Below are 16,373 nucleotides of genomic sequence, written 5' to 3'. Positions count from 1 at the left end.
TTTTCAGCAGCATGCCAGTAAGCCACAGCTTTAAGCCACTTGGAGAGCCATGAACCTGATGGGTCAAGTCAGTGTATGGCTGTTCTTCGCCTGCCTGATAGTAGGGTCAAAGCAATACATGTATTTTGTTGTTTAAAACACCCTCATTCAATATGTTTACTCTTTTCTCCTTAGAGCCCTAGTAGTGGACAGGACTATCTTATTTGTATAAAAATCTGCTCTGTGATTTCCACACCTCGTACGGTTGTATAACTTATGTAGGTCCTTAGGAGCCAACTATTGTATGTGTCAGTTTAAATGTAATACTCCCAGAGCTTATTTTAGCAGGTGCTTGAGCCTTGAGCCAGGTGGCTTCAGTTAGCCCCACACATCTTCCTCTCACTCGGATGGCATCGGCTGAACTGGTTGTTGCCTGTCTGAGCTCAGCATGGCCTGTAAAACACTGAAATCTCAGGGTCACCTCAAATGATTGTCAGCAGTTTCTTCAAGACTGGAGAGTTGTGACCGAACTTTCAACATGCCAACCTTACTGCCATTTCTAATGTAAATACGAAGAACTACCCCTCCCTAAATACCAAACTGTTAGTGTGCCATCTTCAAGTTATTAAATTCAGCATCTTCAAACACAAAACCAGTCTATGTGTATCCACACTGTGTCCACCAGGTCATGTTAACGTCACTCAAAAGTATCAGTGCCTCTAAAGAGCCTTGAGAGGATATGGCATTGCCTGGCGGCCACTCTCTGAAATAAACGTACAGACTATTATCATTGAAATGCCACCCAATACTCTTGTCAATCTATGTTTTGGTTTTCATTGTGAGAAGGATTCTATTATTTCAATTTTCTAAATAGCCATGTTGTGTTTTGTTTTCTTTGTAATGTTATTCCCTAAGATATAAACGTGATTAAGTGGAAATGTATTCAATAATTGTCTTGCTGTGCCTTAGGACTTAAGCTGTAACTCACTGACCAGGCCCAGCAATGTCACAACTATTATGTGGTTGCTTTTGTTGCCATTTATAGGAACATGGACTCTTGTTCATACTGGACCGATACTTTTGGAGCAGGATCAAGGCTTATTTGCATACTAATATTTTTGTGTTTAGTGGCACAGTGATTAAATATATAGGCCTTGATTTTAGATGCTGGCAGAAAAGGTTACTCCTTTCTGCCAATCAGGAGGTCTGTTCACCTAATTTATAGGCACATGGACCTTCAGTGTGTAGACAGCGGAGACTACTGAGTCTCCTCTGCCTATATATCTCTCTGACGGCCCTACAAATAAAGGGCTGTTGGAAGATTGACAGTGTGCTTGCCAGATTTAGAGTACAAACCGCCGCCTAAAACATGGTGGTATGTAAAAGTTCAAACTTTTTAATGGTCCCCTGCCATGGAAGAACAATTCCATAATAAGAGGCTCATTGTTCTTTTTTTTTATTTTCAAAAACAAAATCCTGCTGTGGGATTTAGTTTTTGAAAATAAAATTTAAATTGCAAGTGGACGATGCCATCATGCTGATGGTGCTGTAAGGGACCCTGCCAATGAATTTACAGGATCTGCCACATTGGTGGGTCCTGTAAATGCAAGGGATGTCCACTGGGCCAGGGATCTCCAAATTTGGCAAGCATAGTACCCTCACCATGGCAGGAAAAAGGTTCCCTTAATGGTGACGGTACTAACACCAAAACCAAAAACATCTCAATCAGGCCTATAGTGTACAACGTATTTGAAAAAAAGTAGTTATGTCTTCTGCATAGTGTTCTTTATGTTGCTTGTACATTCAGAGATTACAAATATTTTTGCATCCACAGAGAGCACATTCGAGAATACATAAGATGAAGAGTAATGAAGAAAATACGTTAATACTCGAAAGCTGTCCAATATTCAAGAAGAGCTCGAAATAACGGCAAATAGTAATTATAGATATAACAGCACTGTAAAAATCTTGCAGCTCAACAGACAATTCCTACAAAAAACATCAAGTGCAATCCGGTGGCTTAAAGCGGCTGAGGACACTCATCCAGTATTAAAAGATACCGGATATCACCCTTCGTCCGAGATAACTATTAGATCCTAACAGGATAAGATCCCAACAGGATAACATCCATAGTGTGGTGTTAGACCATTATAAACTCAGATTTGTTGATGAACCCTACAATCTGTAGAAAAAGGTCATAGGTGAGTTGTTAAGCAGACTTCTGAAAGTTCAACGAAAGAAGTTTTTGACTAGATACATTGCAGCACACTGTCCTAGAATGCAAAGATTTGGTAACAAGGCTTGTTTTTTATTTGTATGTTTCATAAATACTGCCTGAAATTGAAAATACAGACTATAGTAAATACACTGTGATTTCTATTCTGTGGTCCCAGACTTTAAATATTTTGATTTGCCTTGAAGACACAAGCCCTGATAGATATTTGATCAGTCTGGCAAGCATTCCAGTGACCATTCAGCATTATTATAGAGAGAAAAAGATACATTGCAAATACTACAAATTTGCAGTGAATGTTAAAATACAGTCAGTTTGTCAGCAACCACAGTAGTCAGTTGGGAAACACATTAATAGGATCTATGGCAATACATAACTGACCCTTTGCCACTAAACCTTACAGAAAAAACATACACACACAACAAACTTAAGAAGAGCTTTTGTTCCTCCTCACTACTGAAGCAGTGTCAGCAAGCATGCACTGAGGAAAACCTATAAAGACACAGTGAATGTGTCAAGAGTATTTATCAACCATCACAACTACGAGTTCACTCACAAACAAAAATATAAGAAAAACATACCGGTGTGTGTTTGTGGGAAGAGCTTTAATCTCTCATAATCCCTACATTGTCAGCAGCAGCAATTAAGTAAAAAACCTATTTATGTAAGATGAGTTTAAATGAGCAATCTGCTCTACAGGTCAAATATCAAACACATACAAGAAAAAAGGGAAATACATGCAGTGACTGTGGAAAGAACTTTACTCTCTCAGGCCATCTAAATATCCATCTTCGAACACACACAGGAGAAAAGCCATACAGGTGTAATGAATGTGGAAAAAGCTTTACCTATTCATCAAAATTAAAGAGCCATCAGCGAACACACACAGGAGAAAAGCCTTACTGCTGTAATGAATGTGGAAAAAACTTTGCTCATTTATTAACACTAAAGAACCATTTGCGAACACATACAGGGGAAAAACCATACACCTGCAGTGAATGTGGAAAGAGCTTTAGTCAGTTCGCAAATCTAAAGAGCCACCGGCTAACACACACAGGGGAAAAACCATATGTTTGCAGTGAATGTGGAAAGTGCTTTACTCAGATATCTAATCTAAAGAAACATCAGCGAACACACACTGGGGAAAAACCATTCACATGCAGTGAATGTGGACGGAGCTTTACACAAAGAGGGGCCCTAATGCACCATCAGAGAACACACACCAAGGAAAAACCATACACATGCAGTGAATGTGGAAAGAAGTTTTCTCTCTCATATAGCTTTCAACAACACCTACAAACACACACAGGGGAAAAACCATATTCTTGTAGTGAATGTAGCAATAGCTTCATTAATTTATCAAAACTAAAGATCCATCAACGAAAACACACAGGAGAAAAACCATACTCTTGCAGTGAATGTGGAAAGAACTTTCGTAAGTCTACAAATCTAAAGAGCCACCGGCTAACACACACAGGGGAAAAACCATATGTTTGCAGTGAATGTGGAAAGTGCTTTACTCAGATATCTAATCTAAAGAAACATCAGCGAACACACACTGGGGAAAAACCATTCACATGCAGTGAATGTGGACGGAGCTATGCACAAAGAGGGGCCCTAATGCTCCATCAGAGAACACACACCAAGGAAAAACCATACACATGCAGTGAATGTGGAAAGAAGTTTCCTTTCTCATCTAGCTTTAAACGCCACCTACAAACACACACAGGGGAAAAACCATATTCATGTAGTGAATGTAGCAATAGCTTCATTAATTTATCAAAACTAAAGATCCATCAACGAAAACACACAGGAGAAAAACCATACTCTTGCAGTGAATGTGGAAAGAACTTTCGTCTGTCAGGAAACCTAAAAAGCCACCAGCTAATACACACAGGAAAAAAAAAATCATACACCTGCAGTGAATGTGGAAAGTGCTTTGCCGAGATACATAGACTAAAAAAACATCAGCGAACACACACAGGAGAAAAACCATTCACATGCATTGAATGTGGAAAGAGCTTTGCTCAAAGAGCATACTTAAAGCTCCATCATAGAACTCACACAGGGGAAAAACCATATCCTTGTAGTGAATGTAACAATAGCTTCACTGAGTTATCAAAATTAAAAATGCATCAGCGAAGACACACAGGAGAAAAACCATACTCTTGCAGTGAATGTGGGAAGAACTTTCGTCTGTTAGGAACCCTAAAGATCCACCAGCGAACACACACAGGAAAGAAAAAAATCATACACATGCAGTGAATTTCTGAAGAGTTTTGACTAAATCAGCACATCCAAAGAGCCATCAGCAAACACAGGAAACCCCAAACACGTGCACTGAAGTAGAAAGAGCTTTATTTGTTTATTTGCCTTAATAGTCCAGCAGCATATGCACACAGGGAACAAACCATACATATGTACGGAATTAGTCAACATAACCTAAATGCCATCAGGGAGCTCACATAGAAAACAACATAAAATATTCAGCATGTGTTTCACCTATTCATAAATTCTCTTAAGACACCACTTGTAAATTGTGAAGAGATTTCATGATTTATTATACCTAATGGTCAATTAGTGAACACACAAAATGGAAAATAGCATTCTCTCGTAATGGATGTGGGAAGCGCTTCCTTTGTTTTGCATCACCTGTGTATAAGTAAATTCACACAGCGGAAAACCGATACACATAGATCGAATATGGGATGAGTGTCAGTCTATCCCAAATTTATTAATTGCTGTCATTAAATACAAACACATCAAAGAAAAATAAAGGAAGAGTTTGTCACATTTCAGCATGCAAAAGTAGGAAGTTTGTGAAGAAACAGTTTCTGGACCTCACTAATGTCAACTAAGCTTTCTATTACTGCCCTTCCTAGCCTTGGAAAAAATGTTAGAACACCTTGATTCCACCCTCCCGCTGTTAAAGATGCCTTATATGTGCTAGTAGAAGAGACATCTCTTGTTCCTATTGCTCAGTATCTCCGTAACCTTTAACATTGTTGACCATGAGGCACTTTTTCCATTACATGCATGCACCTACAGATGGTAAACTTTAAAATCCAGGTAAATTTCAATTTGTAATCTTTGTTATTTTGTTTTAGTAGACATCCTCGTGACGTTGATTCATCTGTACATCCTTATGATGTCACTATTTCTTTTTTAATCAAAAACACTGTGTATTTTTTTAAACATGTTTGATTTCACTTACTCTTAATATTTGTTGTACCTGTAAACAACAATCCAGTTTCGAAATATTTGTTCTGCTTTGTGTGCATATTCCACTTTAGTATAAATATTGTTATGGTTCTGTTTTGCCTTATTGGACAATTTTGCTAAAAGGATTTCATTTTTATACATGTATCCTTTTTTAAACAGGAATTTTCACTTTCATAACATTCAATCTGCACTGCACACTCGGGCACAAGAATGATTTATGAGACATATAAACATTGTTTTTATTTCTGATATACTCTGGGAGAAGCACTGTGTACTACATAGGTTCAACAAACTGGACTGTACCAAATCTGCAGAGGATGGGGTAAGAGAATGAAGCTTATTTTTAGGGAGTCAGAGCTTGCACGTGACCCGGATTGACACAGCACTGTGAGCTGGTACTCACTGGCCGGGGAACAAGCTCTTCCAACAAAGATAAGACAACTGATGCCGTTCTCTTGCTCTGCAGGACCGGAGGTTTGTGCCTTGCTTAAGTTGAGAGCATTTCTGGTTCGTCCTTTGTGATGTGTATGGTTTCCTGCTCCAATAATGCCTCCGTTTATAATTTCAAACTTCTGTTAGGGAGGCGGCACCCTTGTAAGGAAATTGAATGACTTTCACTAGGCCGGCTCCTTTTATGTTTCAATAGAAGGCCGCTTTTGCCTACGGTACATATGACTTTATTAAATGTCAGGAACAATTACCTTTTTTTTATTTTGACAGCGATTTATTGATCTTGCACTGATCTATGTTTGCTGAAATTTGATTTTAAGTTTGTCTCAAGAATTGAAATCTATAGATTAAAAATTCCAACAAAAGAAAACAAATACCTTTGCATCCACCACTTAAGTGTAAAGTATTTGAGACAAAAGACCCTTCACTAAATACAATTCTAGTGGAAATCCAGGCAGTTCGGAGCCATGTAGATGTCATTAGCGTGATATATTAAACATATTCAAAGTGATATTGCTACCCTCTCCTTGATAATCTCAGATCGTCTCAGACAATGAAATTAGGATAAAAAAAAATCAGATTAAAAGTAATCAATTATCTCTTCTTGGCTCCAAACTCTCTCTAATTATCAAGCAACTTCTTGACTTGGAAAATCGCAACAGACCGTATAACCTCCAGATTTTTAACCTTGAAGGGTAAGCTGAAGGCCTGTCATGATTACGTGAAAATACTCCAATCCAAACTGTTAAACCTTTTTTTGTAGAGTGATTTGAAGTTGATAAGGTTCCTCCGTCAAAGCAGGAAGGCAAACCAATGTAAACCTCAACAACTTTTTTTCAAAGTACTACATCATCACCACCTTGTCATGGCAAGGAACTTCCTTATGGAATGGGGAATGGTAATACGATCTAAATTCATCAAGACTTTGAAATAGAAATTGCAACCATTAGTAAACAATTTACAACTCTTTTATCTCAACTCTAGAATTTAGGATATAAATATGGCCTTTTCGACCCTTCGATCATGCAAATCTTTTAGATGGATTAATAAAAGGACGTAATTGAGATTCTTGATCAACATTATCCTATCAATATTAGCCAACAAGATCTAGTTGATTTGTAGTTTATTTGAATCATACTGCTGGGTCCTCTGTCGCACATCTATTATTTGTAGCTGGTTTGTAGTGTCACATCACTTCTCCATCCTATGCTTGCCCCGCCGGGCTTCACTACTATTAAATATTTAATTATTTATGTTTGTTCTGTGTTGTATGTTATTTGTTTTAGTATGTCTTAAGATACTTTTATTTCTTTTCTTATCAATACTTCTCATCTCATTAATCTTTTTCTTCTCTGATTCTTTCTCCCCTTTTCAGTTTTTTGTATGACTTCAGATTGTCCATCTTAAAGTATATCATTAGATGTCAAACCCTTCAGACATCTGATAAAGTGTAGAAAGATCAATGAATACCTTTTTTGGCACAATGCTGATATATGTATGATTCAGAAAATTGATCTGAATGATGGGATCTGATCCTCCATGGTTAAAGGTCAGTTTTGACAAAAAGAAAAATGCTGTGACCATTCTTTTTTCTAAGAACTTCCTCTTTAAATGTTGTAATTGTAAATTACAGATTGATAAAATAGTTTTAGGATTTAGTCAGTATTTATGGTCCTACGACAGATGAGCCAATTGTTTTGAAAGCTGTTACTTCTGAAATTATTTAGCTTGAGAGTGTTCCTTCAATTATTAGATAAGTCTCATATTTTTAGATCAGGCCATCTATTGAATAGACTTTCTGCGTCAAACTTTAAACCTTCTTGAAAGTTTCTTGTTTTAATTTTTTTCAAAAACACAAAATGATTAGATGTTTGGAGAGTTAATTTTCCCACTAGTAAAGAATTTACCTTTTTCTCAAATCCCCACTCACCATGTTTCTAGATTGATCAGCTACTGGCATCTTGAGAAAATAACCTGTCCCAAGATGCAAGCAATTGATATCTTACACCAAGCTATGATATATTTGTAAATTAAAATATGCCACCCCTTGCTCCATAAATCCTACTGAATAATGAATGCTGATATTCTTCTCAAAGATGAACACAAAAACAAATTAATATATCATTTTACACAGTTTTTTTTACTGTTGATGCAGACAATATGTCAAATGTAACCATTTGGGATGTGTTCAAGCCTTATAATAGAGATTTAACTATCTCTTTTACGGTTAATGAAAACAAACAATTCACTAAAATGAGATTACTAAATAGGAAAGGTTCTTTTCTCCTCAAATAATGAGGTTTATAAAATAGAACTACATAAATTAAGATACAAATATAACTCATTGGTTGGCAAAAATGCTGGCCTGCAAATATCAAACAATGAAGCAAAGATGTATTTCCAAGCCAGTAGATCTAGGAAACTCCTTGTTAATTATGTAATAAGCATGATAAACTACAAACACATTCTGTTTTCTCAGATTTCGGACAATTATTGACATCTTTCAAGGGTATTTTATCCTTACTCACGACAACAGAGATTCTTAAACTCTCCTAATTTCTCTCCCAAAAAGAAATCTGCAATTGCTTCACTTAATTCTTGAAAATTATCTATCCCAAATGTCATTCCTGCTGAGTTATATAAAACTTTTGCAACACAATTATCTTTTTTCTTACAGTTTTGCAGATTTTGTACAATTTGCGGCTGTAGCTGGTTCCTTTTCTGAAGTCTTGATTGTAGTTTTTCCTATGACAGATAAAGATTCCACAATTGTTTCCAGATACAGATCATTATCATTAGTCAATTAGGAATGTAAAACCCCTGCTAAATGTATTGCTACTAGACTGCTTGGAATGCTAATTCACACTGACCACGCCGCTTTAATGAGACAAAGGTTATCTGAGCATAAAATCAGACTTGCTTACCATGACCATTCATCTATAGTACAAACAGGGGCGGCTTTAGGCATGTGCAAGCTGTGCACCTGCACAGGGCCACCAAACCCCAGGGGCCACCACGCCAATATATATCCTTAATATAATAATCCTCTGACGATGGATACTTATTTGCGTGGCGGCCCTTGGCAGGGATTTGGCTGTCTCTGGCTCTGTTCCACTTCCAAACACCCTGACCCCCCACTCTTCACTGGCCTCCGTGCTCTGCCCTGCCCAGACCCCCTCATCCGGGGCCCCCTACCTACGCTCCCTGCCCAGGGCCGCCATGATCCTAGAGCTGCCCCAGGTACAAATCATCAGGCTGACTTGCAGTAGGTGCAGAAAAAGTGCTTGTTAAAGTTAATTGTCAATTTTTATTTCAGGGTATATTGCTGTCATTTTTTGGTCAGCCGTTAATAAACACGATCAGAGCTTATTATATTTCTTGTACAGCTAAACTCTTAGTTACTGCCCACTTTTCTAAATCCTTCAATCTCTTTAAAGGAACTAGGCAGGTTTCCCCTTTCTCCCCTTATTTCCTATTGGCTATTGAACCTCTACTCAACCTTATATGGAATTATCCTCATAATAAAGGTATAAGATTTGGCAACACTACTGCTAAGACTTCAGCATATGCTGATGATCTATTATTTATTTCTGATCAAGAGACATCAATCCTGATAATACTGGACAGAATTAGAAATTACTCAGATTATATTCTTAGTGTAAATAGGATATCATTGTTTCCTCCAACTGCATGATCCACATCAAATATGATTAAACAATAGAATAGTGTCTGGTGTCCAAATAAACTCTAATTCCTCTGAATCCTTTTCACAAATACTTACAGTATACTTGATAATTAAAGTGCCATTCAAAAAATGTAAATAAGAAATTGATCTTTCTTAATCTTAGTGAGGGTAAATTCAGTAAATTAAAAATGATGGTTGTACTGCAAATATTGTATGTGCTATCTATTTTGCATCTTTAAGCCCTGGTATCCTTTCATAAATGGTTGCATTTAATTTTTATTTTCACCACTCTGCCTCTATTGTATGACAGGGTTCCTCTTTGGTTCAAAATACTACGGTAATTAAGTTAGTAAGTTTGTAGATTTATATAGCGCAGCTTATCACCGTGAGGGTATAAAGACACTGTCCACGAGCACCGGGCGATTACGTGATTTGCCCAGAATCACAGGATGTTGCACCCCAATGCAGAGACTCGAACCCAGACCCCCACCTCACCTGTCTGCAGCTCTGGCAGCTGAGCCACATCCTCTACTATTATGTGGGTTAAACTTGAAGATTTAACTAATCATTTTCCCTAATTTTGAATTTAACTATCTCCATTACAAAAACTTTTAACAATCTCCAGTTACTAAAACTACAAAACTAGCTCTCTTGTCGCATGATGAATCATTTTATACTAGTGTTAAACATTCTAAACAGACCTCTTTATGGTTACATTCTGCTATTAAACTACATCATAATATAAATTATTATTATTTATTTTTGTCCTCATCTCACCAATAAGCTACTGCAGATCTTACAAAGCCATCATTTTCAAACTATAAATTATTGTACAATTTGTATAGATCCCAAAATTGTTTACTTATCCGAAAAAAGTCAATATACTAAGATTCTTTTTATCATTCACTGATTAACTACAAACGTTTTTTTTCCTACTCTCTCCTCTGAACTCCCTAATCATGGAATTCTATGCAACTCCATTCTTCATTTTTTTAAATGTTATTCCAGTTGTTATGGTACTTTAAATAAATATTTCTCATCACTATTGTCTTGTTACATCCAACGTGTGCAAGAAAATATTATCCCAGTCTCTTTATATCAATTAAAGAACTATATTCTTCATTTTCTATAATGTTATTCCAGTTGTTACGGTACTTAAAATAAAATTGTCTTTAAATATTTCTCATCAGTACGGTCTTGTTATGTCAAATGTTTGCAAGAAAATATCCTAGTTTCCTATATTAATCAAATCTCTTTATTACACTGTTTATGGACTCCTGTTAGACTGTTCGAATCTAAACCACTGAATTGTTGCCTTTGCTGGTATTGTCATGTTACTAATGGTTCTTTTGAAGCTTTTATTAGTTTTTGACTGCCCAGTATTATATATGCTTTTTGGTTCGACATATGGGCTATTATTTGGAAAATCTCAACATTTCTATTAAATGGTCCTAATTTATTACACGTAAACAGTTTGTTCTACCTTCCTGTATATTTGTCACTAATCAGGCATTCTTTCATATATTTGGCAATTAAATCTGTTATGTCAAATTGTAAAGATGCTAATTTATTTTCTACACATACCTGGTGGGCATGGATTATATTTACACAACAAGGTGATAGAATTTCTTCTCCTCATCCTGCTCTTACATTACATAAATATGAAATTTTGTGGAGACAACGGAACTACTATGTTTTTCAGAATGTATATTTCATAGGTATTAAAAAATGTTGATCTAAATTATACTTTCTATTACTAATACTGTAACTTCATAACTATCTTATTGTATTTTGATATATTATATACACTCGTATACTGATATGATTTATCAATGCTTCATATAACTTTATAATTACCAGTAATTAGGTACTGTTTCTTCTGTCTGTGCTTTTTAAAAATGTTTATTGTACTCAATAAAATATTTTGAACTCGCAACTTATTTTTTAGAAAAGTAGAACCTTTATGAAAAGCTGCAAATAATGTGCACTACTTCTTTCCCCAAGCAGAAGCCTTTTTTCTCAGAAATACTAAACTACATGTAAAATCAATCATCAGACACTCCACAAACGTCTATGTTAACTTGATACAATCTAATCTCTATTGACAATGATTTGGAATGTGGGTACCCCAGGACTCAGCCCACACTTTACTTCACATTTATATGGCCTCCTTGCAGCGGTGGCTCAAACTGGGACTTGAATGTGGTGTCCTACGCTGATGACACCCAGTTAGTTCTTTCAATGACCTTGATAACTCTGCTACAGACAATTCTCAAGGATGCCTTTTGGAAGTGGAAGACTGGTTGTTTAGGAACAGCCTCTGCCTGAACTCAGATAAATCTGAGATCCCATTCTTCAGCACCTCCTCTCCACTGGATACTGAGAGAATTTGGCCGACTGAACTGGGTGTCTCTCCTACCCTCACCTCATGGCCAAAAACGTGGTTGTCAAATTGACACCACACTGTTTTTTAAACCGCAAGTCAATGCCAAAACCGGTACATGCTTTGCAGTACGAAATCTCTCGGGGCTTTTTGTAAATTTCTACCATCAAACACTCGCTCCTCAAAGGCTTTCTTTCTAGACTACAGCAGGTCCAAAATGCCACGGCTCGCCTGGTCCCTAATATCCCAAAATTCAACTTGATCCGAAGGGGACTGAAAACACTCTACTGGCTTCCTAATAGTCTAAGAATTAATTCAGGAAACTTTTGTTCACTTTTAGAGCTGTGAATCTGACAGGCCCGAGCTACATTCAGAGCAAAGTGAAAAGATATCAGCCCCACATAATTATGTGGTCTGCTCCCCAAAATCTGCTTGTCGTCCCAAGAATATCCAAATCCAGAGCAGGAGGCAGGGCTTCGTCTTATCTGGCACCCAGCTGTGGAATTCGCTTCCTGATTATCTAAGGAACATACAGACAGAGTTCATGTTCAGTGATCAGCTACAAACTCACTTTTTTTTAACGAACTGTGAATAGTCCCCTGGTCTTTGTCTTTGACATTTCAATAGTCCTTCTGGTTACTTTGCCTGTAACTAGTGCCGGCACGCTTCTGCTGGAGCAGTTGTCGCGCTCTATAAAACAATGTCATTCATTACACAAACAAAGCAGACCTGCTTGATTAATGATTTGATGGTCTGTTTTGGATATCATGCATACTGTCTACCACACTGGAGAACTTTACTTTATATGGAAGGTGAATCTGTGATGGACCAGTATAATGTACAAATAGTTTCTTTTTCTTTCACTGTATTTGTTACTTTAAAAAAGCTAATTTATACAGGGAATATTTTCATGGTAATTAGGACTTTGTGAAATACTTGTTTAGAAACTAATTTTAAAAGAAAGGTAAGTTTCACTCAGCAGCTTTGCATATTATTGTTTATGTCATGCTGTATTTTCATGTGCAGTAGTGTTAATTGCAAAGTTATTTAATCATAACCAAAGCACAAGGGGTTTAATTTGTGCAGTGTAAAAGAATGACCATAAACAGGCTTCATGCGTAGGGCCACTTTGATGAATTTTGTACAATTATTTTAGAATGGAATCTTTGATGCATCAGGCCTCTCAAAATCAGAAAGATTTTACCAGACCTACAGGTTTAGTGACTTCAATGATATACTCAACCTAACTGTAATACATTTGTCTCATAATCTTGTCTCAATTTGTGTGATCCTTGGCTAATATTTTATTTCAGTGAATCCTCTTTTTCTTCATTATCACATACAAGAGCATCTTTATCTTTGTGAGATCAGCCTGTCTGCTGTACAAAGTAAACTATATTTTGAATTAATGGAATAAACTTTTGCTCAAAGTATAATAACAATCTAACCCACTTATAGGGTACACATGGCCCACAGCGTTGTTCTTGGTTTACTATCAGCATTGTCATCAAGATGGGGCAGGAATGTTTTCACAGGTCATATATAAAACTATAATACTAAAGTATGATGTGATTAGCACATTGTCATTTACAGACATACATTTCCTTTGAAATGGCCACAAATGTTCCCACTCACATGCAGTGTTACTGACAAAACTATATTGCATACACATGACTGTGAGGAAATCAGGTTTCAACAAATATTTATCATTTGCAAATCACCTATATTCTGATTTGTTTTGATCTTATTGAAATCTTGTTTTTCATCTATCTCACTTCAGATTTACAAAAAAGTGTTTGTTTTCCTAGTCACTGAAATAGATTCTGATGTATTTGTACAGTTCATTTACAAGTTATATAAATGTTGTGTGCCCAGCACGGTTGTCAGACAGGTTACTTTACAAAATCTTCCAACTTTGCTGTCCAACAAAAAAAAGTAAACCCCAATCTCCAGGGCAAAATGGGCAGCAATTTGTTTGAAGATATAAGCTGACATTTGACATTTGAAAAGGCTGCAACTCTGACAAGATAAAAACGAGATTTAAAGACATATTTATTGTTCATTCTCTTTCTAAATGAATTGAACACCTATTCTTTACCAGCTTCAGTACTCTTGCCAAACTCGGCCGGAATGCCCTAAAAATAGCTCGCCCTGATTAAATCTGACTCGCCATGGCGAGTGGGCAGGTGGATTTCTCAAAGCCTGGGCATTAAGCATTGCTTCCTTAGTGCAGTAAAACTATTTTAGCCACATAATGAGCCTTTTTTACACATACTTTAGATAACCATACCACATAATGTAGTCCTCTGTTTCCCCCCCATAACCCAGTAGCCCCAATAATGTTTAAACTTTGCAGAGTGGTTTAGGGGTATTTTGATAAAAATCTATATTTCACAACGAAAAAGGAAATATTTTTCCATATTTCATGGTTTCATTTAGGTTTTAAGAACACTGACTTTCTTGCAGTAAAATCTCTCAAACTTGATCTCTGTAGGGAGAAATCCTTTTATTCATATAACTACAATGTTAACACCTGCAGCATACAATGAAAGTGACTATGTACTTAAGGTTATACTTTGGGATCTATTTTAAATTTGTAGATGTTATTCACATTGTAGGGATTCTTACTAGAACAAAATCAGTTTACTTCAAGAAATGACACCTGAACTTTCCCTTGGAGCTTAGCGTCAGATACACAAAACCGTGTTCAACTGTAAACCCGGCAAGCAAGGCCAGACTGGCAATATCGGGCATTGGGCTTTTCCTTGGGAGGCTGAAAGGTTGGGGGTCGGTTTTGTTACTGGGCTGTTTGTGTAGCAGTGCAGCAGTTGTGAAGGCACCTGCTGCAGAGTGTGTCCAGTAGTTTTCAAGCAACAATAAAAGTGCCAAAATAACTGGTGATTAATGTTCCTGCTGGACCGAGATCTGAGTTTTCTATAGTGGCCGTTTTGACTCTTATAAGGTAATGCAGAGGGTTAATTTGCCTGCTGCAAAGGACATGTGCCATGCATATCGCAGAACAGTATTTTATGTGCATAGCTTAGTGGGTTACTGCTTTTGTCGCAGAGACCCTTTTGTTACTGTGCAGTTAATAAATTACATCATATTCTAGTACAGTGAGCTGTGAAGCGTCATCAAACTGCATGGTTCAGGTTAGAAAGTTATGTTTTTTTCCTGAGGCTTTCATTATCCTAATGTTGGTAAAAAGGGTTTGTTTGGGTAAAAATCAATACTTACCAGTAAAGCCAACCCTAACCACTGTGTTACGGTATAAATCCTGAGTTTGTGCTTCTCCAGACCAAGTACTCTTTAAAAACAAATGCCGACCAGTATGGATGACATGATCTTAGACATTGTAGTTCCGTTTCTCTTGCCTAACATGTCCAATACACTCATATTCAGATGCACAATACATTGTCTCTGTATTCTTATGTGAGGTAAAGTGCTCCAACATCCTACACTGGCATGAGACGCGCTATAAAACAAATGAAAGAGTGTCTATAGAGAGATAAAGGGCACTGCTGGGTGGGTATTGTATGGGAATAATTGAAGAACCCAGTAAAGATTGTTGAATTCTGGTGCAGTGTAAGGTCATCGTTTACTATGCTTTAAAAGCCAATACAATTGAATGTGTAGTGAAAAATGTGTTGCAAAAATTGCAATATTTGTCAAAATCTTCTTGGGGGGGGGGGAGAACCCCCCAAAACCCTCCTTGTAGTGGTCAGACTTGCTCACTGCATCCTGTTGCACTATGGGGGCTGGTCTGACCAAATTTGCCTGTGCTGCTTTGAGATCCTAGCCCAGCCCTGCCTGTGAGTCATAAAATCACAGGATTTGCAACAGTAATATGGGTTTCTGTGATAAACCAAACCCGTCTTCGTGATTTGGAAAAGCCTTTCTGAGTTGCAGAATAGGTTTTCTGACTCATTCTGAATCACAAGTAGAAAGGGGCTTCTGTCTGAGTCATAATGGGAGGTTTCAGTGGTTTGCTGCAAAATTTTGTAGTAAATCATAGAAAAGTTACTGATTTCTGAAAGAAAGCAGTAACCAATTTGGAAAGGAGAAGCTTTTCCCGTTAGATAGCTTCTCTTTTGGGAATAATGTTGGGCGAAATGATGACTTAGGGAGCCCGGAGGGAGATTTGAGGAGCAGGTAATGGCCCCAAACATGAAACTTTAATTCTTCTTTCTAATTAAATTAGTATGGGTTCCAATAAAATTAGCTCTAGCAGTAACCCTGATAAAAGTGTCTTCTCCCTGCTCAAGCACCTCAAAGCCTCAGGGCAGCCTCCAGCCATCCTCCGTACCTCTAATCAGCAGTGCGAGAGCCTGGCGGCCTTCTTCATCAAGAAGGTCAAGGATATCTATAAAACCTTTCCCCACATTGAGACTAGGGCTAGTCCCTCTCCACGAGCATGTGAA

General features: G+C 37.2%; 1 protein-coding gene across 3 annotated transcripts in view; it reads left to right on the top strand.

Moving 5' to 3' along the window:
• Nucleotides 1–11,127, top strand: part of LOC147700387 (uncharacterized) — a 52,717-nt gene extending 41,590 nt beyond the window's left edge. Inside the window, exons 4-6 of one of the 3 annotated variants that reach the window (XR_015299420.1) lie at nucleotides 1,814–4,852; nucleotides 4,997–7,397; nucleotides 10,488–11,127. Coding sequence is in view for 1 of the 3 variants with exons in the window: in XM_086935752.1 (XP_086791878.1) it covers nucleotides 2,882–4,477 (1,596 nt within the window). In the remaining 2 variants the exon portion in view is untranslated. Of the gene's footprint in view, nucleotides 1–1,813 lie in introns of those variants that run through there. The other 2 variants (XR_015299419.1, XM_086935752.1) reach the window with 2 other exon arrangements.
• Nucleotides 11,128–16,373: the final 5,246 nt, after the last annotated feature.

The sequence above is a fragment of the Lissotriton vulgaris genome, chromosome 8 (assembly GCF_964263255.1).
Source record: "Lissotriton vulgaris chromosome 8, aLisVul1.2, whole genome shotgun sequence".
Taxonomy (NCBI): domain Eukaryota; kingdom Metazoa; phylum Chordata; class Amphibia; order Caudata; family Salamandridae; genus Lissotriton; species Lissotriton vulgaris.
This window is presented reverse-complemented; position numbering and strand designations above follow the sequence as displayed.